General features: G+C 40.7%; 1 protein-coding gene and 1 non-coding gene across 7 annotated transcripts in view; both read right to left on the reverse strand.

The window, feature by feature from the left end:
* ATRX (ATRX chromatin remodeler) overlaps positions 1-27,687 on the reverse strand; it is a 293,130-nt gene extending 265,443 nt beyond the window's left edge. For all 6 annotated transcript variants that reach the window (XM_047765775.1, XM_047765772.1, XM_047765770.1 and 3 more), the window contains exon 1: positions 27,453-27,687. In XM_047765775.1, coding sequence (XP_047621731.1) covers positions 27,453-27,472 — 20 coding nt within the window. In that variant the 5' untranslated portion in view covers positions 27,473-27,687. The remainder of the gene's footprint in view (positions 1-27,452) is intronic.
* On the reverse strand, positions 1,101-1,172 carry TRNAE-UUC (transfer RNA glutamic acid (anticodon UUC)). Its single transcript has one exon. It is a non-coding gene; the product is annotated as a tRNA-Glu (tRNA).
* Positions 27,688-27,910: the final 223 nt, after the last annotated feature.

Raw genomic sequence — 27,910 nt, forward strand, 5'->3', positions numbered from 1 at the left:
AAGCAAAATTAACTCCGAGTAGGATAACAGAGATCCATACAAAGACAAAATATAATTAAACTCTCAAAAGCCAAAGAAAATCTAGAAATCAACAAGAGAGAGATGGTCTTCTCACCATGTGGCGGTGGATTAAGAATCCGACTGCAGCAGCTCAGGTCACTACACGGGCGAGTTCAATCCCTGGCCTGGTGCAGTGAGTTAAAGGATCCAGTGTTGCTGCAGCTGCAGCACAGGTTGCAGCTGTGGCTCAGATTCAATCCCTGGCCTGAGAACTTCCAAATGCCGTGGGTGTGGCCACAAAATTTAAAAAAAAAAAAAAAAAAAAAAGGAATTCCTGTCGTGGCTCAGTGGTTAATGAATCCAACTAGGAACCATGAAGTTTCGGGTTCGGTCCCTGGCCTTGCTCAGTGGGTTAAGGATCTGGCGTGGCTGTGGCGTAGGCTGGCAGCTTCAGCTCTGATTCAACCCCTAGCCTGGGAACTTCCATATGCGGCGGCAGCAGCCCAAGAAATGGCAAAAAGAAAGAAAAAAAAAAAACCATAAAGAAGAGAATGACAAGTACAAAGGGATCCTCATTAAGTCATTAAGATAAACAACTGAACACCATGAAGACCAGAGAACAGTGAAATGACAGATTTCAAGTGCTAGGGGGCAAAAACTGTCAACCAAGAATTCAAGATCTAGTAAATATATCTTTGAAAAAAGAAGAAATGTTCCAAAAAACAAAAGCTGAGGGAATTCATTGCTAGCATACCTGCCTTACAAGAAATGCTAAATGGAGTCCATCAAGCTGAAATAGAAGAACACAACAGTGGAACTCAGAGTTACATTATAAAATAAAGAACAATGATAAAAATAACTACATGGCTAAATGCCAGAGCCAGCACTGGGGATGGGATAGGGTGGGGGTTAACTCTTCAATCTCTTTACTTGAATTAACATAAAAGAAAAAGAAAAACATTCCAAAAAGAAAAACCCAGGACCAGATGGCTTCTCTGGTAAATTCTGCCACACGTTCTTTTTCTTTTTCTTCTTCTTTTTTCTTCTTTTTTTTATTTTTTTTTGGCTGCAGAATGCAGCAGCTTGATGTGGGATCTCAGTTCCCAGACCAGGGATTAAACCTGGGCCTCAGTGATGAAAGCGCTGAGTCTTAACCACTAGACCACCAGGGAACTCCCTCTATCAAACAGCTGATAAAGAATTATGATCAATCTCTCAAATTTTTCCAAAAAATAGAAAAGGAGGGAATACTTCCCAACTCATTCTACGAGGCCAGCATTACCCTCATACCACAGCCAGACAAAAACACTACAAAAAAAGGAAAATTACAAACCAATATGCCTTGTGAATACTGGTGAAAATAAAAATTTTGTCTTTTTAGGACTTCAGGTGGGGCATATGGAAATTCCCAGGCTAGAGGTCTAATCAGAGCTGCAGATGCCAGCCTACATACACCACAGCCACAGCAATGCAGGATCCAAGCAGCATCTGTGACATACAGCACTACACCACGGCACCACAGCTCATGGCAATGCCGGGTCCTTAACCCACTGAGCAGGACCAGGGATCGAACCAGTGTCCTCACGGATACTAGCCAAGTTCATTACCACTGAGCCACAATGGGGACTCCTTGGTGCAAAATTTTAAACAAAATACTAACAAACAGAATTTGATAACACATTAAAAGAATCACACCCCAGGGAGTTCCCTAGGGGTACAGTGGTTATGATTCAGTGCTCTCACCACTGCAGCTCAGGTTCAATCCCTGGTCTGGGCACTGAGATCCCCTACCAAGACACTGCATACCATGGCAAAAATATATATATATCATGATCAAGTGGGATTTATCCTAGGAATATAAAGTGTGACCCAAAAATAAATCAAGGTAATATACCACAAAAATAGGGAAAAGGGAAAAAATGACATAATCATCTAAATTGACACAAAAAAAGCATTTTACAAAATTCAACACCATTTCATAATAAAAACACTCAGAGAACTAGGAAGAAAAAGGATTTCTGCATCTAAATTAATCATAGATACTTGAAATTTTCTTTTTTAGTAAAAGGCAAAAGGATTTATTCGATCTGAAGAGAAACTAGAATATGTAATTGTCTTTGTTTTTTTGTTTGTTTGTTTGTTTGTTTTTTGCCTCACCCATGGCACATGCAAGTTCCGGGACCAGGTATCAAACCTGCACTACTGCAGTGACAACACCGATCCTTAACCTGCTGCACCAAAGGCTATTACTGAAAGTTTCTTTTTTATAGTGTCTTTGTCTGATTTTGGCTTCACAGAATAAATTCAGGAAAAAAAAAACCTAGAAAAAGTAAAAACATTAATTTGAAAAGACACATGCACTGCAATGTTCAGAGCAGCACTGTTTATAGTAGCCAAGATATAGAGGCAATCCACAGCCAAGATACGTCCATCAACAATTCCTAGATAAAGAAAATGCGGTATAAATATACAAAAGAATATTATACAGCCATAAAAAAGAACGAAATTTTGTTATTTGCAACATGGCTAGATATGTAGAATATTATGCTTCATGAAATAAGTCAGAGAAAGACAAATACTATATGATATCTCTCATATGTGGAATCTAAAAAATAATACCAGTGAATGTATACAGCAAAATAGAAACAGTCTCACAGATGCAGAAAACAAACTAATGGTTATCAGTTGGGAGAGGAAAGAAGGGATAGGCAAGTTAGAGGTATGAGAGTAAGAGATATAAACTACTATGTATAAAATAGATAAGCAACAAGAATATATTGTATAACACAGGGAAGTTATATATCCAAGCCGCAGTTCTGACCCATGCCACAGCTAGGCAATGCCACACCCTTTAACCACCGCACTGGGCTGGGGACCGAACCTGAACTTCCACAGCAAGCTGAGCTGCTGCAGTCAGATTCTTAACCCATTATGCCACAGCAGAAACTCTAAAAGCTTTTGAATTTTGATGAAATCCAAGTTATCTATTTTTTCTTTTGTTGTATGCATTTGGTGTCATCCAAGAAATCATTTTTAAATCAAAGTCATAAAATTTTATCTTACTGCTTTCTTCTAAGAATTTCACAATTTTAGCTAATAATGTTTAGGTCTTTGATCCATTTTTTGCATGTGTAATTTTTTTTGGGGGGGGGGGGGTGGCCGCACCCATGGCATATGGAAGTTCCCAGGCTAGGGGTCAAATTGGAGATGTAACCACCAGCCTATACCACAGCCACAGCAATGCGGGATCCAAGCTGCATCTTTGACCTACACCAGAGCTCATGGCAATACCAGATCCTTAACCTTCTGAGCAAGGCCAGGGATCAAACCTGCATCCTCATGGATACTAGTCAGATTCGTTCCCACTGAGCCACTACAGGAATTCCTGTAATTCCTTTCTTAATTGAAGTATCCTTGAGTTACAGTATTATATTAGTTAGAGCTGTACAGCACAGTGGTTCAGTATTTTTCAGATTATACTCTATTAAAAATTATTATAGGATTTATCGTCATGGCTCAGCAGTAACGAACCCAATTAGCATCCATGAGGACATGGGTTCAATTGCTAGCCTCACTCAGTGGGTTAAGGATCCAGCACTGCCATGAGTTGTTTAAGTCACAGACACAGCCAGGATCCTACATTGCTATGGCATAGGCCCTCAGCTGCAGCTCTGATTCAACTAGCCTGGGAACTTCCATATGCCACGGGTGTGGCCCTTAAAAAAAAAGAAAAGAATTTATAAATAATTCCCACAGCTAAACAAAAACAAACAACCCAATTAAAAAATGTGCAAAAAGACTTCAAGAGACATTTGTCCAAAGAAGATATACAAATGGCCAATAAGCACATGTTAAAAGATGCTGCTTATCACCAGTCACTAGGGAAATGCAAATCAAAACCACAATGAGAAAACACTTCACACCAATTAGGATGACTAATATGAAAAAAAAAAAAAAAAAAAAAACAGAAAATAGGGAGTTCCCGTCGTGGTGCAGTGGTTAACGAATCTGACTAGGAACCATGAGGTTGTGGGTTCGGTTCCTGCCCTTGCTCAGTGGGTTAAGGATCCGGCATTGCCATGAGCTGTGGTGTAGGTTGCAGATGCGGCTCAGATCCCGCGTTGCTGTAGCTCTGGCGTAGGCCGGTGGCTGCAGCTCCGATTCGACCCCTAGCCTGGGAACCTCCATATGCGACGGGAGCAGCCCAAGAAATAGCAAAAAGACCAAAAAAAAAAAAAAAAAAAACAAACAGAAAATAAAAGGCAGTGGTAGCAAAAATGTAGAGAAATTAGAAAGAACCCTTATATGCTGCAGGTGGGAATGTCAAATAGTGTACCAGGTGGGAATGTAAAATAGTGCACCACTGTTTGGTGGTTCTTCAGGAAAGTAAAGATAGAATTTCATTTTGAGGTATACACCTGAAAAAAATGGAATCAACACGCATTTGTACACCAATGTTTTATTTTTTTAATTTTTATTTATCTATATTTTTTTTTCTACTGCACAGCATGGTGACCCAGTTACACATACATGTACACATTCTTTTTTCTCACATTACATGTTCCATCATAATTGACTAGACAGAGTTCCCAGTGCTACACAGCAGGATCCCATTGCTAATCCATCCTGAAGGCAACATTCTGCATCTATTAACCCCAATCTCCCCAACCACCCCACTCCCTCCCCCTCCGCCTTGGCAACCACAAGCCTATTCTCCAAGTCCATGATTTTCTTTTCTGTGGAAAGGTTCCTTTGTGCCATATACTAGATTCCAGATATAAGTGATATCATATGGTATTTGTCCTTCTCTTTCTGACTTACTTCACTCAGGATGAGACTCTCTAGTTCCATCCATTTTGCTGCAAATGGCATTACTTTGTTCTTTTTTATGGCTGAGTAGTATTCCATCATGTATATATACCACTTCTTCCTGATTCAATCATCTATCAGTGGACATTTGGGTTGATTCCATGCACTATGCACAATAGCCAAAAGATAGAAACAACCCAAATGTCAATCAACAGATGAACAGATAAACTAAATGTGACATATACATATAATGAATGGAATATTATTCATCTAAAAAGGAATGAAACTCTGGAGTTCCCGTCATGGCACAGCAGCAACAGATCCGACTAGGAACCACGAGGTTGCAGGTTCCATTCCTGGCCTCGCTCAGTGGGTTAAGGATCCGGCATTGCTGTGAGCTGTGGTGTAGGTCGCAGACATGGCTCGGATCTGGCATTGCTGTGGCTGTGGTGTAAGGCCAGCAGCTATAGATCCGATTCGACCCCAACCTGGGAACCTCCATACACTGAGGGTGCAGCCCTAAAAAGACAAAAAAAAAAAAAAAAAACAGAATAAACTCTGCCAAATGCTACCAAACAGATGAACCTCGAGGACAATATGCTAAGTGAAATAAGCCAAACAGAAAAGGACAAATATTGTACAATTCCACTTATACAAATGTATCAAGAGTCCAATTCACAGAGACAGAAAGTAGAATGGTATTTACCAGGGTTTGGGAGAGAGGGAAATAGGGAGTTACTATTTAATGGGTACAGAGTTTCAGCTCAGGATAATGAAAAGCTCTGGAGATGGACAGCAGTGATAGCTGCATAATAATGTGAATTATTTAATGCCACTGAATTGTACACCTAAAAATGGTTAAACAGTACTTTATAGGTTTTGACACTTTTATCACGATTAACTAAACAAAGGCAGGAGTTCCCTGGTGGTGTAACAGTTAAGTACTCATCAGTGTCACTGCTGTGGCTTGGGTTACTGCTATGGCTCAGGTTTGATCCCTGACCTGAGAATTTCTGCATGCCACAGGCACAGCCAAATATAAAAATTAAAATATAAAGCTTAGAGCCCTGAAGTTCTCTTGCAGGTCCTACAAGATCTTAGCCCTTGTTATTGTCTTCCCTCCTACTAAGAGCCTTACAAAAATTTCGATGTCCCACCTTAGGACATCTGCCCTGATCAATAATAACACTGAACACTTAAAATGCACAAGGCGTCTCACATCCCATTGCTTTTTTGTGCTATTTCATGAGCAGCAAGAGCTGCTGGGGGAAAAAAAAGAATCTAAGCTCAGGACACATTTGAGAATAAAATTCCCATTTTACTTTTTTTTTTGTCTTTTTGCCTTTTCTAGGGCCACTTCCTTTGGCATATGGAGGTTCCCAGGCTAGGGGTCTAATCGGATCTGTAGTTGCTGGCCTATGCCACAGCCACAGCAACTCGGGATCCAAGCCACGAATGCGACCTACACCACATCCCACAGCAATGCTGGATCCTTAACCCACTGAACAAGGCCAGGGATCGAATCTGAAACCTCATGGTTCCTAGTCGGATTCATTAACCACTGCGCCACGACGGGAACTCCAAAATTTCCATTTTTCAATAGACATCTAATGTTGTACAAAAACCTGTTTATTTTAAAGGATTATAAAGTTGATTTTGGGATTTCTAACACTGTAAGAAAATGAGCCATTGCATTTCTTTGTTCTGTGTAAAGCTGTTAATGTGTTATATAGTTGTGTGACTACTGTTTCTTCTTAAAGGAATGGTGAACATTTGCGTCCCTGTCCTTTTTTCTTTTTTAATTTGATGGACCAATTGACTAATCTATTGGTTCAATAAATTTTTGGGTTTTTTTTTTTTTTGATCTTTTCTAGGGCTGCACCTGTGGCATATGGAGGTTCCCAGGCTAGGGGTCTAATCAGAGCTGTAGACCCTGGCCTACGCCAGAGCCACAGCAACGCAGGATCCGAGCCACATCTGCGACCTACACCACAGCTCATGGCAACGCCAATCCTTAACCCACTGAGTGAGGCCAGGGATCGAACCCACAACCTCATGGTTCCTAGTCGGATTCATTAAGCCACTACGGGAACTCCAATTTTTTTTTTAATATTTTCAAAATTTAAAAGAGATGTACATGGCACCTTATTTAATGTTTATTTATTTATTTTTGTCTTTTTGGGGCCATACCCCATGGCATATGGAGGTTCACAGGCTCGGGGTCCAATCAGAGCTGTAGCTGCCAGCCTACACCACAGCACAACAAAGCAGGATCTAAGCCGCCTCTGCGAACTACACCACAGCTCACAGCAACACCGGATCCTTAACCCATTGTGCAAAGCCAAGGATCGAACTGCACCCTCCTGGATACTAGTCAGGTTTGTTAGCCACTGAGCCATGACGGGAACTCTTTACTTAATGTTGATTGATCCAATTTCTTCTTCAGTTTTAATATCCATTTCCCAGGGGTAATCATCAATACTCAGAGACTGGAGTTACTGTTGTTGTTTGGTGGTAACAAACCCAACTAGTATCCATGAGAACACAGGTTCCACCCTTAGCCCCGCTCAGTGGGTTAAGGATCTGGCATTGCTGTGGCATAGGCCGGCGGCTGCAGCTCCAATTGGACCCCTAGGCTGGGAACTTCTATATGCCCTGGATGCAGCCCTAAATAAATAAGCAGATAGAGAGATTCAGAGACGGAAAAAGTTTCCAAAGAATGCATGGAACTGAGATTTTAACACATGTCTTTCTTTAGCTATTAAGATAAAGAAAACGGAGTTCCCGTCGTGGCGCAGTGGTTAACGAATCCGACTAGTATCCATGAGGATGTGGGTTTGATCCCTGGCCTCGCTCAGTGGATTAAGGATCCGGCGTTGCCGTGAGCTGTGGTGTAGGTCACAGATGCAGCTCGGATCCTGTGTTGCTGTGGCTCTGGTGTAGGCTGGCGGCTACAGCTCCAATTCAACCCCTAGCCTGGGAACCTCCATATGCCGCGGGAGCGGCCCAAGAAATAGCAACAACAACAACAACAAAAAGACAAAAAAAAAAAGAAAAGAAAACTATACTGAAGTTTATACTGTGATAGAGAAGTTTGATTCCCCATAATGCACAAGTATTTGCAAAAATGTAGAAGAATTTTTCAAACTTTCAATAAACAGTACATAGTAAATTTTATTCACTATTAGAAATTATTTCTCATATTCATCTCCTGTCCTTAATTACATTTTACAGGATTTATAGTCCAATATTAAAAATGTCTTGGAGTTCCTGTTGTGCCTCAGTTGGTTAACGAATCCGACTAGGAATCATGAGGTTGCGGGTTCAATCCCCGGCCTTGCTCAGTGGGTTAAGGATCCGGCGTTGCAGTGAGCTGTGGTGCAGGTCGCAGACGCTGCTCGAATCCCACGTTGCTGTGGCTCTGGCATAGACTGGTGGCTATAGCTCCGATTAGACCCCTAGCCTGGGAACTCCATATGCTGCAGGAGCAGCCCTAGAAAAGGTAAAAAGACAGAAAAAAATTTTTAAATAAAAATGTCTTGGTTGGAGTTCCCGTTGTGGTCCAGCGGTAATGAAACCCAACTACTATCCATGAGGATGAGGGTTTGATCCCTGGACTCACTCAGTGGGTTAAGAATCTGGCATTACCGTGAGCTGTGGTGTAGGTTGCAGAGGCGGCTTAGATCCTGCGTTTACTTTGGCTGTGGCACAGGCTGGCAGCTGTGGCTCTGATATGACCCCTAGCCTAGGAACTTCCCTAGGCCACGGGGTATGGCCCTAAAAAAGACAAAAACAAATCTCGGTTTAATCTTTTTTTTTGTCTTTTTTTAGGGCTGCACCTGTGGCATATGGAGGTTCCCAGGCTAGGGGTCTAATTGGAACTGTTGCTGCCAGCCTACACCATAGCTCACAGCAACGCTGGATCCTTAACCCACTAAGCAAGGCCAGGGATCGAACCTGCAACCTCACGGTTCCTAGTCGGATTAGTTTCCACTGCACCACAATGGGAACTCCCTAATTTTTTTTTTTTTTGAGGTGAGAAGATTAATATAGAACACTTGTGAAAGGTAACAGTAGCAGGCAGACAAGAGGCCTCTGCCCCAAGAACCAAGTGGGCTACATTTTTATAATCAAGGGAAAAGTGGGAGGTGATAAGACTATCTTCTTCCTCATTCTTCAAGTAAAGAACTAGAATGCATCATTAGCTTCTTTGCATCAGGCAGCAGAGTTTTGACTCTATCTGGTCAAACCTGGACTGTCATGGTGCTATTCAAACCAGCAGAAGGGTGGTAACATATACTAAAATATGTTAAATCATCTGAGGTTTTCAGAATAATGAGGGTCTTCTACTATGGAATGTCACCTTTCCCTTATTGAATCTATTTTTTGTATAGAGTATTGCTTGGTCTTTCTAAACAGGTTCCAAATAAGCTTGCTTAAATAAAAAATAGATACAATACACCACCATGAGATATTACTTTAAACCCACTACAGCAGCCATATTTTTAAATAAATAAATGAAACAGGAGTTCCCGTCGTGGCGCAGGGGTTAACGAATCTGACTAGGAACCATGAGGTTGCGGGTTCGGTCCCTGCCCTTGCTCAATGGGTTAACAATCCCACGTTGCCGTGAGCTGTGGTGTAGGTTGCAGACGCGGCTGGGATCCCGCGCTGCTGCGGCTCTGGCGTAGGCCGGCGGCTACAGCTCCGATTCGACCCCTAGCCTGGGAACCTCCATATGCCGTGGGAGCAGCCCAAAGAAATAGCAAAAAGATAGATAGATAGATAAATAAATAAATAAATAAGTAAATAAAAGAAACAGAAAATAACAAGTAGTTGGAAGCATGTGGAGAAATTAAAACCCTCGTACATTGTGGTGGGAATGTTAAGGTGTGCCACTGTGAAAAACTCTCACACATTTTGGTGGGAATGTTAATATGTGCCACTGTGGAAAACAGTTTAGCATTTCCTCAATAAGTTAAACACAGAATTTCCATATAGCTCAGCAATTCCACTCCTTGGTATATAGACGAGAGATATAAACACAAACATGTACACAAATGTACATAATAGCACTATTTACAACATCCAAAAGGTAGAAACAGTCTAAATGCCCTACATTTGTTTATGAATGGATAAACAAAAGTAGGATAGTATTATTCAGTCACAAAAAGGGATTAAGTACTGATACACAGTTCAACATGGTTAAATCTTCATATTCTATGGTTCCACCTATATGAAATTTCCAGAATAGGCAAACCCATTGACCTAGAAAGAATATTAGTGCTTACAAGGGGATGGGAGGAGTATTGGGGGAAACAGGGTTTCTTTTTTTTTTTCTAGTCTTTTGTCTTTTTAGGGCCGCACCTGAGGCATAGGGAAGTTCCCAGGCTAGGGGTCTAATAGGAGCTACAGCTGCCGGCCAAAGCCACAGCTACAAGCAATGGGGGATCTGAGCCGCGTCAGTGACCTACACCACAGTTTACGGCAATGCTGGATCCCTAACACACTGACCGAGACCAGGGATCAAACCCACATCACTAGTTGGGTCCATTAACCACTGAGACACGACAGGAACTCCCAGGGTTTCTTTTAGGGGTAAAAAAATAATGTTCGGGAATTAGATGATGATGGTTGCACAATGCTCAAATATACTTAATGTACTTAATGCCACAAACTGTACACTCTTGAGTGATTAAAATGCTAAATTTTGTTATGTGTATTTTATAATTTAAAAAAGGAATATACAAATAAGGTTAGTCACCTTAGTCTACCCATTATGTTATCACTTCCAGTCTAAGAGTAATCTATAAAATCTGTATTGAAAGTTCATAGGTGAGCATGTATAAGCTATCTCCATATTATAAAATATTATTTATATAATTTAGCAAATGTCTTGTGTTACTTTGTTTTAGTCTAAAATCACTTGAGGGCAGAACCTCGGTATTTCTGGTTTCATGAGGCTCAGTACCAATGATAACTACAAATAATAAACACTATTCAGAATTTGTCAGGAAATATCAAGCTTTCCAAAACATTTAATAAACAATGGGGTACTGAACAAACTCCAGTCTATTGTTTTAAATACAAAGATATAAATGCTTTAATGCAGGTGAAAAATTACAAATTTGGATAAGGCAGCAATATTTGAAAATTATCTACATTTTACCTTATATATAAGTAGTGATATATATATAATATATATATATATATATAAAACACTCAAAAAATTGCAATAACAGCTACCACATTCACATGGGTCAAATCAGTAATTCCCAGCAGGAATTCCAAGAAATGTTTCATTCTATTTGGCACCCTAACTTCTGCTTTATTAGATACAGTTCATTTCATTGATATACCTCTCCCCACCCCCATCCAAAGGCAGGCAGAGTCTTCAAAAGAAGACGAGGCAAATAACGTGGCAAGAGCAAGAAGGCAAAGCAAAAAGTTTTATCCATGTTGTGAGGGGTTGTAAAAAAAGGGTCTTTAGGGGAGAACTGGCATTCTCTTTCCCTGCAGATAGAAAAAAAAACCTGTAATTTCTAAAAGTTTAGACTTTATAGGCAGAAAATGGTACCTGTTTCCACAATTCATCCTCCAAATCAGGCAGGTTAGCCTGAGCTTCCACCCAGAATAACCGGGTAAATGTTTAGAATTCAGATGTCAAAGGCAAATCATGCAAAACAGTAATAAGTGGTTAGCAGTATTTAGGAATAAAAGCTATTTAAAATTTTTAATACTATATTTGGAATAAGGAAGGAAGGGGAGAAAAGGTGCACCCAAAAGTAATTTTTATCCATCTTGAAATCCCATCTTTACCCAAGTTCATTCTACCTTGATTCAAGTACTAAACTATATTATTATACCTAAAATGCCTCAGTAGCTACTTAGCATGCATGTGCTACTATTTTGGGTGGTGGATGGGAGTTAGAGGTATATGCCTACATTCTCCTAAATATACAGTCATCCCTCAGTACCCATGGGAGACTGGCTCCAGGACTCCCCCCATGCCAAAATATGAGGATGCGCAAGTCCCTTATATAAAACGGCATAGTATTTGCATATAACCTATGAACATCCTTCTATGCACTTTAAATAATATCTAAATTACTTATAATACCTAATATAATATAAATGTCAAGAAAATAGTTGCCTATGTGCAGCATATTCAAGTTTTGCTTTTGGGAACTTTCTGGACATTTTTCCCCCAAATATTCTCAATCATGTTTGGTTAAAAGCAGAATCCATAGATATGGAGGGCCTGTATTCCCTGTCTAAATAACTATTCTATCCTCTCGGTATTTCTAATATTGGGCATAATTGAGTATAGACTCAAATATCTCTCATCTCCCATGTTCAAGATAACCAGAAGCTTCCCATGTTGATAAACAGGATAAAGTACAAACTCCTAAGCAAGAATTTGAAGTGTTCTGCAAAATCATTCACATATGACTTCCAATCTTATCTGACCACAACTCTTAGCTCAAAGAGAGTTCTCTTTTTCCTTCTTCATCCACTGATTTTTTTTTTTACTTCTCTTTAATAAGCAATACATTCTGCTTATAGTTCCTTGTTTAAAACTCAAGAGTACTGCCTACTGAAGTGTAAACTCCTCAAGGGAGGAAATTGGTCTGAGTTCATCTCTTTTTCCCATGTGAGAAATAACAAATTGGGAGTTCCCATTGTGGCTCAGTAAGTTACGAACCTGACTAGTATCCATAAGGATGTGGGTTCTATCCCTGGCCTCACTCAGTGGTTAAGGACCTGGTGTTGCTGTGAGCTTTGGTGTAGGTCACAAACATGGCTCAGATCCTGCATTGCTGTGGCTGTGGCATAGGCCAGCAGCTGCAACTCCCCCATTCAACCCCTAGCCTAGGATCTTCCATATGCCCTGGGTGTGGCCCTAAAAAGCAAAAAAAAAGGAAAAAAGAAATAACAAATTGCCCTGTAAAATGAAGATAATGTCTGCTCAGGGATTCCTTCAAAAGCAAAGAGTGGTGATTTGTTGAGCATTTTTTAAAATGCCCTGAAATCATTTAGTACCATCAAATAATTTTCCCCTCTATCTCTAAACTGAAATAAATACTCAGTAATCTGTGTTGGATACTCTAAATCAGCCTTTGAAAGAAATGTATTATTTCATATACTTAAGTAACAAGTCCAGTCACGTGTGTGTGTGTGTGTGTGTGTCTTTTCTGGGCCCCACCCGGGGCACATGGAGATTCCCAAGCTAGGGGTCCAGAGCTGTAGCCACCGGCCTACACCAGAGCCACAGCAATGCGGGATCTGAGCCTCGTCTTCGACCTACACCACAGCTCACAGCAACGCCAATCCTTAATCCACTGAGCGAAGCCAGAGATCAAACCTGCGTCCTCATGGTTGCTAGTTGGGTTCATTAACTGCTGAGCCACAATGGGAACTCCAAAGTCCAGTCACTTTAATATGAAACATTTATTCTTAGTTCTCTATTTTTAGTAGATACTCAAAAAACACAATGAAAATTCATAAACAGGGTGTTTTGGTTTTGAATTTGCAGGTTATCTGAAGAAAGTAGAAAGGGGAAAGGCAAGAGAAATAACAGGTGGGCAAATTCTCTAAATAGCAGAGAATGGGGCTGATAATCTTAGCAGATAATCTTAGCATTAAAAGTAAAAATATTTTAAGATTTATTAAAAGCAAAGATGTGCCTCTTGATAAAATGTGCTGAGAAAGGCATATCATTTCATATTATTCCTAGCAAAATACACAATCGTAAGCAAACTTCAGGCAAACCCAAATTAACTGGCCTATGTTCTTCACAAAATGGAAGGGGAAAAACAAAGCCATGGTAAATTGCTCCAGATTAAAGAAACATGAAAATAAAAATGCAAAAAGCATTATAGAACTGGATCCTGGACCAGAAAAAAAGAAAATTCTGTCTTTCACTATGAAGGACATTATGTATCAACTGGCAAAATGTGAATAAATTCTGTAGATTAGAAACAGTATTGAATCAATGTTAATTTCTTTTGTTTTTCTTTTTGTGCCATTTCTTGGGCCGTTGCCACAGCATACGGAGGTTCCCAGGCTAGGGGTCGAATCGGAGCTGTAGCCACCAGCCTACACCAGAGCCACAGTAACGCGGGATCCAAGCCACATCTGTGACCTGCACCACAGCTCACGGCAACACTGGATCCTTAACCCACTGAGCAAGGCCAGGGACCGAACCCGCAACCTCATGGTTCCTAGTCGGATTCGTTAACCGCTGAGCCACAACGGGAACTCCCAATGTTAATTTCTAATTTTGCTAACTATACTGAGGTTATGTAAGAGAATATTCCTATTTGGGGAAACTTTTAATTGTGAAATACAGTAAAAAGGTGATGATTATTCTTTATCTCCTTGAAAGTAGGATCAGGAGTTCTGGCTGTGGCACAACACGATGGGCAGCATCTTGGGAGCACTGGGACATAGGTTAGATCCCCGCCCGAACACAGCGAGTTAAAAATCCAGCATTACCACAGCTGTGGCTTAGGTCAAGACTGTAGCTCAGATCTGACCCCTGGCCTGGGAGCTCCACATGCCAAAAATGAAGGGGAAAAAAAAAGAAGAAAGCAGGATCAGATTCATCTCCTTAAGTCACAGTTACAAAATACATTCTAGGAGTTTCCACTGTGGCACAGTGGATTAAGAATCAGATGCAGTTCTCCTCATGGCTCAGCGGTTAAGGAACCTGACTAGCATCCATGAGGACACAGGTTCAATCCCCGGCCTCGCTCAGTGGGTTAAGGATCCCGCATTGCCATGAGCTGTGGTGTAGGTTGCAGACGCATCTTGGATCCTGTGTTGTTGTGGCTGTGGCATAGGCTGGTGGCTACAGCTCTGATTGGACCCCCAGCCTGGGAACCTCCATATGCCACAGGTGCAACCCCAAAAAGACAAAAAAAAAAAAAAAGAATCTGCTATGGAGGCATGGGTTTGATCCCCTGCCAGGCACAGTGGGTTAAAGGATCCAGCGTTGCCACAGCTGCAGCTCAGATTCAATCCCTAGCCCGGGAACTTGCATATGCCACAAACACAGCCATTAAAAAAAAAAAATTCCAAAGAATTCGGTAAAATATTACATAAGATGAATGAGACATCTTTTTTTGGTGGGGAGGGAGAGTTACTAGACAAAATGTAAAATAGTACAGATTTTTTAAAGTATAAGTTCCATGGAAAGCCTTGAAAGTTCCCATTGTGGCACAGTGGTTACGGATCCAACTAGTATCCATGAGGACACAGGTTCGATTACTAGCCTCGCTCAATGGGTTGGGGATCTGGCATCGCTGTGAGCTGTGGTGTAGGTCACAGACACGGCTCGGATCCAGCATTGCTGTGGCTGTGGCATAGGCTGGCAGCTGTAGCTCTGATTCGACCCCTAGCCTGGGAACTTCCATATGCCATGGGTGCAGCCCTAAAAAGCAAAAACAAAAAAAAAAAACAAAAAAAGTTCCATGGGGAGCCTTTGTCTTGTTTACCTAAGCAGTACTTAGAACAGTTCTTGGAACATGGTAATAGTAATTAATAATAACTAATAGTTGAGTAAGTATTAGATCCCAGAAATTAACCTAAGTGTTTTATGTCCATTAATTCATTTAATCTTCACAGTCCAAGAAATACTTGGTGAATTAATCATTAATTTTTGCAGGATGACAATTACAGTCAGTTCTGCAATAACAGCATGAGTTCCTAAAAATTACCAGGTAATGCAAAATTGTGCAATAAACACCAGAGAACTCATGGGGAAAATGGGGTTAGAAAACAACCCTAAAAAACTTCAGAGTTCCTGTCAGGGCTCAGCAGTTAATGAACCTGACTAGTATCCATGAGGACACAGGTTTGATTCCTGGCCTCACTCAGTGGGTTAAGAATTCAGCATTGCTGCAAGCTATAGTGTAAGTCGCAGATGCAGCTCGGACCCTGCATTGCTGTGGCTATGGCTATGGTGTAGGCCAGCAGCTGCAGCTCCCATTTGACTCCTAGCCTGGGAACCACCATATGCCACAGGGTGCAGCCCTAAAAAGACCAAAAAAAAAAAACAAACAAAGAAAAACCCTTCATCAATGACTCATTTTTTTAAATGACAGAAACCTAATAGAAATTGTAGCACAAGTTTACACACATTGATTAAGAAATATACAAATACAACAATAAATATGGCACTTTACCTTGAAAAAGACCTGAGGTTTGTTTGTGGAAGTGAGCATCAGAAGGGTTGCAGCTCATGAATTACTGTGAAGTGATGGAAGGAGGGTTATCTGAAATCTGGCGGAAAACTAACAGATATGGACAGGTGTGGCTCATAACACAAGGGGTGAATTGAGGAGCTGGTGAATGTTTGAAGTATGTGCCTATATATGTGTGTATTTCAATGCAGTTCAGTTTCAGGGTGCAGTTTTCTGATTTCATTCAAGACAAACTTTCTATAAAGGGCCAGATAGTAAATATTTTAGGCTTTGTGGGCTATTAGGTCTCTGCTGCAACTACTCAACTCTGAGACTGCACTACAAAAGCAGCCACAGGACAATGTAAACAAATAGGCTTGGGTGTGCTCCAATAGAACTTTATTTACAAAAATAGGCCACTGTTTGGTGGCCATAGTTTGCTAAACCCTGACCTTGCAGAGAAAATCCTGAATAAGCAAACACAAATTTTGTCTTATACTCAAAATTTCCCTGATACATCAAAATTCATATTTTCAACACAAGCATTATAGCAGAATACTTGTTTGGGAATGCTATCAAATAAACCAAAAAATAACTGCTAAAATTCAAATAAACAACATAACAAAACCAATATTACTAAAAAATATAGTTAAATGTCACCCAAAGTCAACTGACATATGATCAAAATAAAGACAACTAATGATACACATTGAACACTCATAGTTATTCAAAATCTGTGCATTAAATTCTATTTAAGAAAAACGGATTATATTTTTGACAGTTCTTCTGAACTAAAAGGAGCAGGCTCATGCACAAGGGCAAGTGTGGCTTTTACTAGATCATCAAGCCACAAAACTTAACATACAAACTGCACTATAGGGCAGACAGGATTAAGATGGCAGAATACAAGGACTGGAGCTCAACTTTCCTCCTAAAAACAACAAAATTCACAACTAAAGACTGAGCAATCTCCACCCAAATGGACCGGAAACCTTAAAAAAGATACCCTACTCCAGAAGAAAAAGAGGAGACCACATCAAGAGGTAGGAGGGGCGATTTCACAATATAAACAACCCCATACCTCGCGGGTGGGAAGCCCCACAGACTGCAAACTAACTGTATCACAGTCACCTACAGGAGTGAGAGTTCTGAGCCCCGCATCAAACCCTCACCTGTGGGGATCTGGCACTGAGAGAAAGAGCCCCTGGAGCATCTGGCATTGAAGGCCAGTGGGGCTTGTGTGCAGGAGCTCCATGGGACTGGGGGAAATGGAGACCCCATTCTTAAAAGGCGCACACAGACTTTCACGTGTACTGGGTCCCAGGGCAGAGCGAGGTCTCCATAGGAATGTGGGTCAAACCTAACTGCAGTTCTTGGAGGACATCCTGGGAAAACAGGGGTGAATGTGGCTTGTTGTGAGGAAAAGACACTGGAAGCAAAGCTCTCAGGAATATTCAGCAGCCTGCCTGTATCTGGAGGTGGCCATTTTGGGAAAATCTGGCCCCATCCATCAGTCAGCACTGAGAAGCCCCAGGGCAAACAACAATCCAGGTGGGATCACAGCCCCACCCCTCAGTAAACAGGATACCTAAAGACCCCTCAGGCACACAGCTGCCTCTAATCCCATCCAGAGACTAAGCCCCACCCACCAGAGGGATAGGAATCAGCTCCACCTACCAGTGGGCAGGCATCAGCCCCTCCCATCAGGAAACCTACAGCAAGACCCCATACTGACTTCAGCCACAAGGCGGGTAGACATCAGAAGTAAGAGAGGCTACAACTCTAGTATCTGTAAAAAGGTCACCACACCAAAAACCTATAAAAATGAAAAGACAGAGAACTATAACTCAGATGAGGGAGAAAGAAAAAACCCCAGAATATCAGCTAAGTGATTAGGAGATTCTTGGCCTCCAGGAAAAAGACTTTAGACTGTTCATGCTGAAGATGAGGCAAAACATTGGAAATAAACTGGAGGCAAAGATGCATAACTTACAGGAAACACTGAGCAAAGAGATATAAAACTTAAACAAGAACAGATGCAAAATACAATAACTGAAATAAAAAATTCACTAGAAGCAGCTAAAAGCAGAATACAGGTGGCAGAAGAATGAATAAGCGAGGTGGAGGACAGATTGGAAGAAATTATGAATGGAGAACAGAAAAGAGAAAAAAGACTGAAAACAAATGAAGAGAGTCTCAGGAAACTCTGGGACAACAAGAAACACACCAACATCTGTATTATAGGGGTGCCAGAAGGAGAAGAGAGAGAGAAGGGGACAGAAAAAATATTCCAAGAGATAACAGCTGAAAACTTCCCTAATGTGGGAAAGGAACCACTCACTCAAATCCAGGAAGCACAACAAGTACCATATAAAATAAACCTAAGGAGGAATACACCAAGACACATATTCATCAAACTGACCAACATTAAAGACAAGGAGAAAATCTTGAAAGCAGATAGGGAAAAGAAACAAATAACATACAAGGGAACCCCAATAAGGTTACCTGCAGATTTTTCAGCAGAAACTCTGCAGGCCAGAAGGGAGTGGCATGATATACTTAACATGATGAAAGGAAAAAACCTCCAACCAAGATTCCTTTACCCAGCAAGGCTCTCATTCAGATTCAAAGGAGAAATCAAAACCTTCCCAGATAAGCAAAAGGTGAGAGAATTCAGCAACACTAAACCAGCCTCACAACAAATACTAAAGGAACTTCTCTGGGCAGAAAAGAAAAGACAGCAACAGGAAACAAAAATACCACAAATGACAAGGCTCACCAGTAAAGGTATATATACAGTAAAGATATGAAATCATCCATGCACAATTACACCACCAAAATCAGAAATCATGAGAAGAGGAGGGTACAAATGCAGGACACTGGAGATGCACTTGCAATTAAGAGAACAACTTAAAACAATCTCACATACATATAGACTCTTATATCAAAATTTCAGAATAACTGCAAACCAAAAATCTACAATTGATACACAAACAAGGAATCTCTGAAGCAGCAATATATCTCATAGTAAATAAGTGAATAATCCACCATGAAGGGGGTCATTTGACATCATTCTTGGAATGCTGAAGTCTTCTTACATCTGATTCTGATTTCCTCTCCATCAAAGAATTTATGATAATTATAATTAAATAATGCAACTGTACAATTAAATAATACAGTTCTACAATTGTATTAGTAATAACCATTTCCATGGTACAATGTAAGGTCTATAATGTCTTATCACATCACCTAGAATGGTGTAATGCCTATACTGAAGAATCAATAAGATGTAACAAATTGTGAGGACATATTTATATAGTTACACTGTTTTTTTAACCAATTTATGCATTTTATATTTTACTTATTTTCAGAGGAGAGGGCATATTATTTTTGTTATTCTTACCAGTTAAGCTATTCTTTTTATTATGCTGTATAAAATATTTAATGGTATATAAGGCTTTCTTCTTTATAAATTTTAGTTGCACAATATACACAATTTTAATATAATGCTAATTTTTAAAGAAAAATTGAAATGTAATAGATAATACTAAATAGTAAAGATGAAAGCCATACAAAAAGGGATAAAGTATAGAATAAATTTCCTATTTGTCTCAGTATATTTTCCATTCCACTTCTCCAGAGGGAGTCACTTAATCTGTTTCTTAAGATCCATGATATAATAATCTGTGGGATTGTAATTGTGTTTAAATATATGTATTTTATTCTGTAAAAAAAAATAAAATTATAAAAAAAAGCAAATGGAGAGCATCAAAGAAAAGCAGACACCAGAAAAATCATAGAAATAAAATCGCTATCAAATTAAAAAAAAACTGCACTATAAGATAAAATAAGTTCTGAAGATCTGATATACATCACACAGCACAGTGACTACAGTTAATGATATTGTATTATATACTTGAAAGCTGCTAGAGAGTGTATCTTAAATGTTCTCCACACCACAATAAAAAATTGTTGTGGTAATTAATTCAAGATACATATGCATATCAAATCATCACACTGCACACTTACACAATGCTATATGCCAATTATATCTCAATAAAGCTAGAAAAATACTAATTGCACAATGTTTATACAATGTCTTTCCAGGAATTGAATTAAAAATTCTAAGTTGGGAGTTCCTATTGTGGCGCAGCGGAAACGAATCCAACTAGCAACCACGAGGTTGTGGATTCGATCCCTGGCCCCACTCAGTGGGTTAAGTATCCGGTGTTGCCAAGAGCTGTGGTGTAGGTTGCAGACACAGCTCAGATCTGGCATTGCTGTGGCTGTGGCCTAGGCCGGCAGCTGTAGCTCTGATTCGACCCCTAGCCTTGGAACCTCCATATGTTACAAGTGTGGTCCTAAAAAGCAAGAAAAAAAGCAAAAAATTCTAAGTTGACCTCCTTCCAATTAGAAAACACTAATACATACAACATTTTTTTGCTCAAGCTGCTATACCTAACATCTGAAATACTCCCTCAGTCTTCTTTGTCAAATGTATACCCTTCCTCCAAGAGCCACATTCAAATGCTATCTCTCTGTAAAATATAAAGCTTTCCCTGGACCCCATCGGAAATGTCTTCCTACTCTGAACTCCCACAGCAACTTAGATTTTACCCAACACACCATTTAACATTTTATATCCTGCTTCAAATCTATTTATGAACATGTCTTATTTCCTCTGCTGGGTGGAAAATGAGACTAATCTTTAGCCATACTAATCCCTCTGCCTGGACTGCCCTTTTTCACAGCCAACCCTTAATTGCTAACTTATCTTCAAGACCCAATACAGACACCAGCTCCTCTGCAAAACTTTCCTAGACAGACCCTAAATTAGGCTTTCCTTCATTATGGTCCCTAGCACAACCAGTATACCTCCACTTTAGCACTGCTTTGTAACTGTTTCTTTACTATTTCCCTCCCTAGATTAAGAATCCTTTAAGGAAGCAGGAATTTTGTCTTATGACCCTTTACATATTCCATCACAGTGCCTGGCTCCTAGTCGATACTCAAGTATTTGATCAACTAATAAAGCATTCACCCAAAATATGGAGTATAAAGTATATACACATGAATACCACTGCCATACCAATAGTTTCATAAACAAATATTGTATTTAACAGTGAACAAGAAAGCTGCTCTATTGAAACCAAGAACAGCTACTTCAAACCAAAACGCAGAGACAAAGTCTCAGAGATAAGGATCTGAAAAGAGTGGCTACAGAGCAAAATTCACAGAACCTTTTCCCAGAACAAAAATCACAATTGGCTAGGGAGTTCCCCCTGTAGCACAGTGGGTTAATGATCTGGTTTGTCTCTATGGCATTGCTGGTTCAATCCCCAGCCCAGTGGGTTAAGGACTGGCCTGGGAACTTCCATATGCCATGGGTGCAGCAGGAAAAGGGGGGAAAAATGGAAAAAGAAGAAAAGCACAATTAGCTAGAACTAACATAAGTCTTTTCAGAAGTATCATCTCCAATGATAAAATAGAAATACAGGAGTTCCCGTCGTGGCGCAGTGGTTAACGAATCCGACTAGGAACCATGAGGTCGCGGGTTCAGTCCCTGCCCTTGCTCAGTGGGTTGACGATCCGGCGTTGCCGTGAGCTGTGGTGTAGGTTGCAGACACGGCTCGGATCCTGCGTTGCTGTGGCTCTGGCGTAGGCCGGTGGCTACAGCTCCGATTAGACCCCTAGCCTGGGAACCTCCACATGCTGCGGAAGCAGCCCAGGGAAATAGCAAAAAGACAAAAAAAAGAAATACACTGGATATACTAATATTTCAAAATAGAGTATATTCTGAGCCACAATTATTATTAACAAATTTCCCAGCAAAGTTTTTCCTTTCCAATAAATGTGTGGATGACACTGTTACACTATATTAGCAACAAAATGCCTGTATCCTAACCATGTAAGTTCTAAGGCAAAAAAGATATGCATACATTTAAGAAAGAAACTTTCCCTCATCACTTCTTCTCCCTACCCCCAAAAGGCACACAAAGTCAGAAAATGATCAATACTAACATAAACTTTATAAACCACCTAGTACAAGTTCATTTTGCAAATGACAAAGCAAAGGCCTAAAAAAGATAAATGATCTGTCCACAATCAGTTAAGCAACAGAGCCGTAACTAGAAAACCCAGATTTGCCTCAAAGTTAAGTGTTAATTCCTGTACAATCAGAAGTTCTAAAACAAAAAAAAGTTCTCAAAATTTTCACTCCCAAGACCTTTTTATACACCAAAACACTAAAAACTTAACAAATCCCCCCACCCCTGCAAAGAGCTTTTAGTTGGGGGGAGGGTCTTTGTTACCTCCTCCAGAACTGCAGTATCTTTAAATATTGACTCCCATTTTACAGATAGAGCTATGGAGGGTAATCATCCTGCATGTCAGCTATCAAGCCAGTAAAACAAGTATTAGGTCACGTGTACAGAGAGATCCTATTTAGACACTCCTTTTACTGCCTTGCTATATTCAACATTCCTAAAGGAAGATCTATATATCATTTTCCAATGGTTTAACCCATCTGAACAGCTTCTGTCAATGTCCAAGAGAATATTCAAGGTCTGGAGGAAAAGGACTTCATGCAAAACCAAGAATTGTCTATAATTCTGTCATCCAGTCTGTAAATTTATTCATATTTCCAAAGTGAAATAGACACATAAATACACACAATTTCATACAGAAAAATTATTCCACACACCTATATCTGTATAGAAATACCTTTAGGTACTACATTTATCTTGTCTCTAGAAATACAATATAAAACTGAAAGCTCAAGGTCGTTATACCAAGGGTTGCCAATAATGAGAACTTGCCTGAAGAAAATTAAAATCACAAATGTCTTTCTTTTCACCCTCATCAATAACAACAACTGGTATTTAAATACTTTCAAAACCCTTTATAAAATTTGCATGTACTCCTCCTCCACAGGCCTGGCTTAATGCTTTCCACACAATGGGAATGCAAATATTTCACAGATAACATTTTTCAAAAATTCGGTTAGAATGCAATTGATTGTGAACTACCACCATAACAGACACTTTCTAAGACATTTTCCCAATATCTCTCAATTTAGACGTCTACTTTTTTTTAAATTTCCCCAATACATTTTTTTTCCTACTGTACAGCATGGTGACCCAGTTACACATACATGTATACATTCTTTTTTCTCACATAATCACTTCTGCCTTTTTGAATTTAAAACTAATAAATAGGGATACTGCTTTCAGCTTTTCAAGTAATCAATTGCCATATGGATTAGAATGACGAGTTCCATCAAATCTCCAAGATCTTTATATGAAAATAAAGTTTATCTGTCAATCAGAGGCTGATCATTCATAATGCCAAAAATTTGAAGAGACAATCTTATTTAAAATATAACAAACAACAATAACAAAAAACTCTTTAGAAGCAATAATAAAACCTTTAAAGACTGAGCCACTGATTTTTCAGTGTACAGTTGTCCCTTCGTATCCCCAGGGTGCTGGTTCCAGGACCCACCACAGATACCAAAATCTAAAGATGCTCAAGTCCCATAGTTAGCCTTCCATATCCAAAGTTCTGCATCCTCAATTCAAACCACCACAGATTGAAACCCATGGATACTCAACCAGAGGAACCCAGGGCCAAATGTATGATTTAGCCAAGTCAACAACTTTCCTTCCTCTTGAGTTTTGGCTATTTTCCACACAGAATCTTACAAATGTGCCTTTTTTTCTTTCTTTCTTTTTTTTTTTTTTTTTTTTGCCACATCTACAGCATGTGGAAATTCCCGAGCCAGGGATCAAACTCACACCACAGCAGTGACCTGAGCCACTGCAGTGACAACGCCAGATCCTTAACCCACTATGCCGCAAATGAACTCCAGAAATTTTCCTTTTTCATAAAAGTTAAGTAAAAACTAGAAACTGATCTTTGTTCATATATTTAAGTGCTGGAGAAAAGATGTGATAAAAAAATCAGAAGAAAATCAAGAGTAATTACATACTGTAGGTTCAACTCAAGCATCACCTGTCAGATTATCTGTTAAATATGATTATGGCTTGCAATGAATGACACTTTAGCCTGAGACAGTTTTGTTTTGTTTTGTTTTGCTTTTTAGGGCCACACTTATGGCATATGGAGGTTCCCAGGCTAAGGGTCAAATCAGAATTAGAGCTGTCGGCCTATGCCACAGGCACAGCAACGCAGGATGGGAGCCTCGTCTGTGACCTACACCACAGCTCACAGCAACAGCAGATCCTTAACCCACTGAGAGAGACCAGGGATCAAACCTGCAACCTCATGGTTACTAGTCAGGTTCTTTTCCGCTGCGCCACAATGGGAATACCTAAGACTGTTCTTCTGAACATCCACTAGGAGCTCTTTCACAGTAAATAATCAAGGAGCATGACACTTTTTAAAATTATTTCTCGAAATTTATACATATGATTTTCACAAGGGGGTTTTCACATAATTTAAAATTCTCCTAGAATTCAATGTTTTGGGAGTTCCCATTGTGTCACAGCAGAAATGAATCTGATTAGGAACCAAGAGGTTACAGGTTCAATCCCTGGCCTCGATCAGTGGATTAAGGATCCTACATTGCCGTGAGCTGTGATGTAGGTCGCAGACACGGCTTGGATTCTGCACTGCTATGGCTGTGGCATAGGCCGGCAGCTCTAGCCTGGGAACCTCCATATGCCACAAGTGTGGCATAAAAAGATTCTCCTAGGAGTTCCCACTGTGGCGCAGTGGTTAACGAATCTGACTAGGAACCATGAGGTTGCGGGTTCAGTCCCTGCCCTTGCTCAGTGGGTTAAGGATCTGGTGTTGCTGTGACCTGTGGTGTAGGTTGCAGATGCGGCTCGGATCCTGCGTTGCTGTGGCTCTGGCGTAGGCCGGTGGCTAGGACTCCGATTTGACCCCTAGCCTGGGAACCTCCACATGCCGAGGAGCGGCCCTAGAAATAGCAAAAAGACAAAAAAAAAAATTTATCCTAGAATTAAATGTTTTAATTATCTCACTACCTCATATAAACATGAAAGGCAAAATATCATAAACAGCTACAAACTCAAAGACCTACAACAAATGACAATTGTAGCTAACATGAACTTCTTCCATTGTAATACTTGTAGGCTAAATTAAAACGATCATGGAGTTCTGCACTGCAGGGGATTAAGGATCTAGAATTGTCAATGCAGCAGCTTGGATCACTGATGCAGCGTGGATTCGACCCTTGGCCCAGGATCTTCCACATGCCTTGGGGTGTGGCAAAAAAAAAAGTAAAAATTAAAAAATAGAATGGGAGTTCCCGTCATGGCGCAGTGGTTAACGAATCCGACTAGGAACCATGAGGTCGCGGGTTCCGTCCCCGCCCTTGCTCAGTGGGTTAATGATCCGGCGTTGCCGTGAGCTGTGGTGTAGGTTGCAGACGCGGCTCGGATCCCGCGTTGCTGTGGCTCTGGCGTAGGCCGGTGGCTACAGCTCCGATTCAACCCCTAGCCTGGGAACCTCCATATGCCGTGGGAGCGGCCCAAAGAAATAGCAAAAAGACCAAAAAAAAAATAAAATAAAATAAAAAATAAAATGGTTATAATCACATTATATCTGGCAGCTCAAGGAGGAATTAAGGCTTTGGGAGTCAAGACTGGGTTCAAGTCCAGTTCCACCAAACACAAGCTGTGTAACTTTGATCGCTCTATGCCTCAATGTCCTCCTTATCTGTACAGTGGGGAACACCAAACACCTACCCCATTGGGCAACAATAAGCACTCGATTTTAGTTATGATTATTACCCTTACCACCAAGATCTACATAAATTCAAAGACCATAAGAAAAATTTACCCTGGAATAAGATGAATAATTCTATTCAGAAAGTCTACACACATAATTAATTTGTTCACCTTAAAGAAAGGGAGAAAAAACCAAGTTCAATCTATGGTTTTAAATGCAGACTCTGAAATTTAGTAAAATCTAGACGTCATATTTAACTGTAAGGTACAACGTTCATTTATACAAACATAAGCACCTGATGATAATAACTAGCCAATAAGTTGTATTGGGTAGTTCTTATATATCCGATACTCCTTAAATAAAGGCTTACTGCACTTGAGCCAATTAATACAAATTCAGAAACCAACGCCACGATCTTTACACAACTAGGGAATCTATAATCTAAGAGCTAAAGTGCATTTCTTTTCCTCAAAGGAAAGAAAACATCTTCCATCTACTGCTTGTTAACGCAAAAAAAAAATAGGCATTAAGTATCATAGGCTCATTCCAAAATTCCACTTTATGCTAACAAAAGAGCTCTAAAAACATACCTACCTATATTCTAAAAAGCACATTCTGCCAACTACCAATGCAATTCCGATATATGCTCCCTTAATTTTTTTTTTTTTTTTGCCACTAGGTGCCAAAGATACATTTCAGAGTAGAAAAACTACTTAATTCACAAGGGATGAAAAGTCAAATGTCAAACTGCCTCAAAAGTAAGCCAGCCACCTGTGTAAAAGTGGTATACATTTCATACTAACAACTAAAATTTTTAGACACTATCAAGAGGCAAAACAGAAGCACAGGAGAAAAACAGCCTCAATGTAATAGAAACGTGCTTGATAGGTAAGAGGCGGCCTCCCAGGCACTACTTACCTAGCAATAGATCTTACTTCCCATCAACCCAAGTTAACGGGTTCCCCACCCCTCTTAGAATAAATAAATAAACAAAAATAGGGTCTAATTACTTTTGCTCAAAATTTTCCCAGAAAGTAGAGGAACATCTGAGGACTATCTTACAACCCATTACATCCGGACTACACAAAAAGTAGCATACTGAGATCTGCTGGAAGTAAAACCCTTCGCTAGTATCCCTTTGCCTAGAGATAAATCCGAGGATACCCTTCAGGATCTGGAACAGAGAAGGAATAATGGCAAGACTCACCCGTTCATCCCCCTCCCCCAAAATAGGTTTGTCCACAGGGGCTGCATTAAAAAAAAAAAAAAATCTGCAAGGCCGGGGTACTTCCCCTCTCCAGCAGTCTAAATGCCACTAAATCGTCCCAGGATCTCACATCCTCCCGCCCACCCCTCCCCCTCTTCTCACCCCCCCCCCTTTCCCCACGCAGTTTTTAGGCCCAAAAATTAGGAAGAATGACCGGGATACCAAAAACCTCCTCCCACTTCGGGATCTCAATTCCACAGGCACCAAAGAATAAACAGAAGAGGCCAACTAAGCTCCGCAGGTTCGGGTACGTTGGAGAAAGGGCCGGACAAGACAGGCCGCGCGCCCCCCCCCGCCACCGAGGACTACATGGAACCCCGAACCCCCCCCCCCAACCCAAAGAGAAAACGATGCCTCTTTCCGCTCAGCAAAACCCAGGCCTAACCCACAAAGCCAAAGCTTTCCCAAACACCACGCTGAGAAGGCGCGTAGGCCACGACCGCTGGGACCCGTGAGATGGGGTTGTGTTTTACCTCATGGGCTCAGCAGTCATGTTTTCGCTGCAACGCCTTGTCGGCTTCAGCGACCGTAGGGCGCCACTCTGCGCTCCCCCGCGCCCAGTTACGATAGAAAACACTGGACTCGTAGTCGTCACTAGAGCTGGCGCTGGATCCTCCCCACAGCTCAAAGGCCGCCACCGCTGCCACCACCGCAGGAGCCGCGGAAACAAAGCGACGCCGCCGCCGCCGCCATTTTGTTGGGCCGAGGCTCAGGCAGCAGAATTGGCGCGTCCTCCCTCTTCCCCTTTCCGTCATCCATTGGCTGCCCTTTTCCCAGCGCAGTATGCTATTGGCTACAGAAATTCACCTTCTTTGGGGGCCTGTTGCTAAGGCGGTCTGCGTCATTTGATCCCCTCCACCTTTTTTGGGGGGGTCTGATACAGTCCCTTTGACCTGAAAGTATTAGTGACGTATTTTTTACTTTATTCTGA

Source organism: Phacochoerus africanus, chromosome X, assembly GCF_016906955.1.
Source record: "Phacochoerus africanus isolate WHEZ1 chromosome X, ROS_Pafr_v1, whole genome shotgun sequence".
In the NCBI taxonomy this organism is placed as follows: domain Eukaryota; kingdom Metazoa; phylum Chordata; class Mammalia; order Artiodactyla; family Suidae; genus Phacochoerus; species Phacochoerus africanus.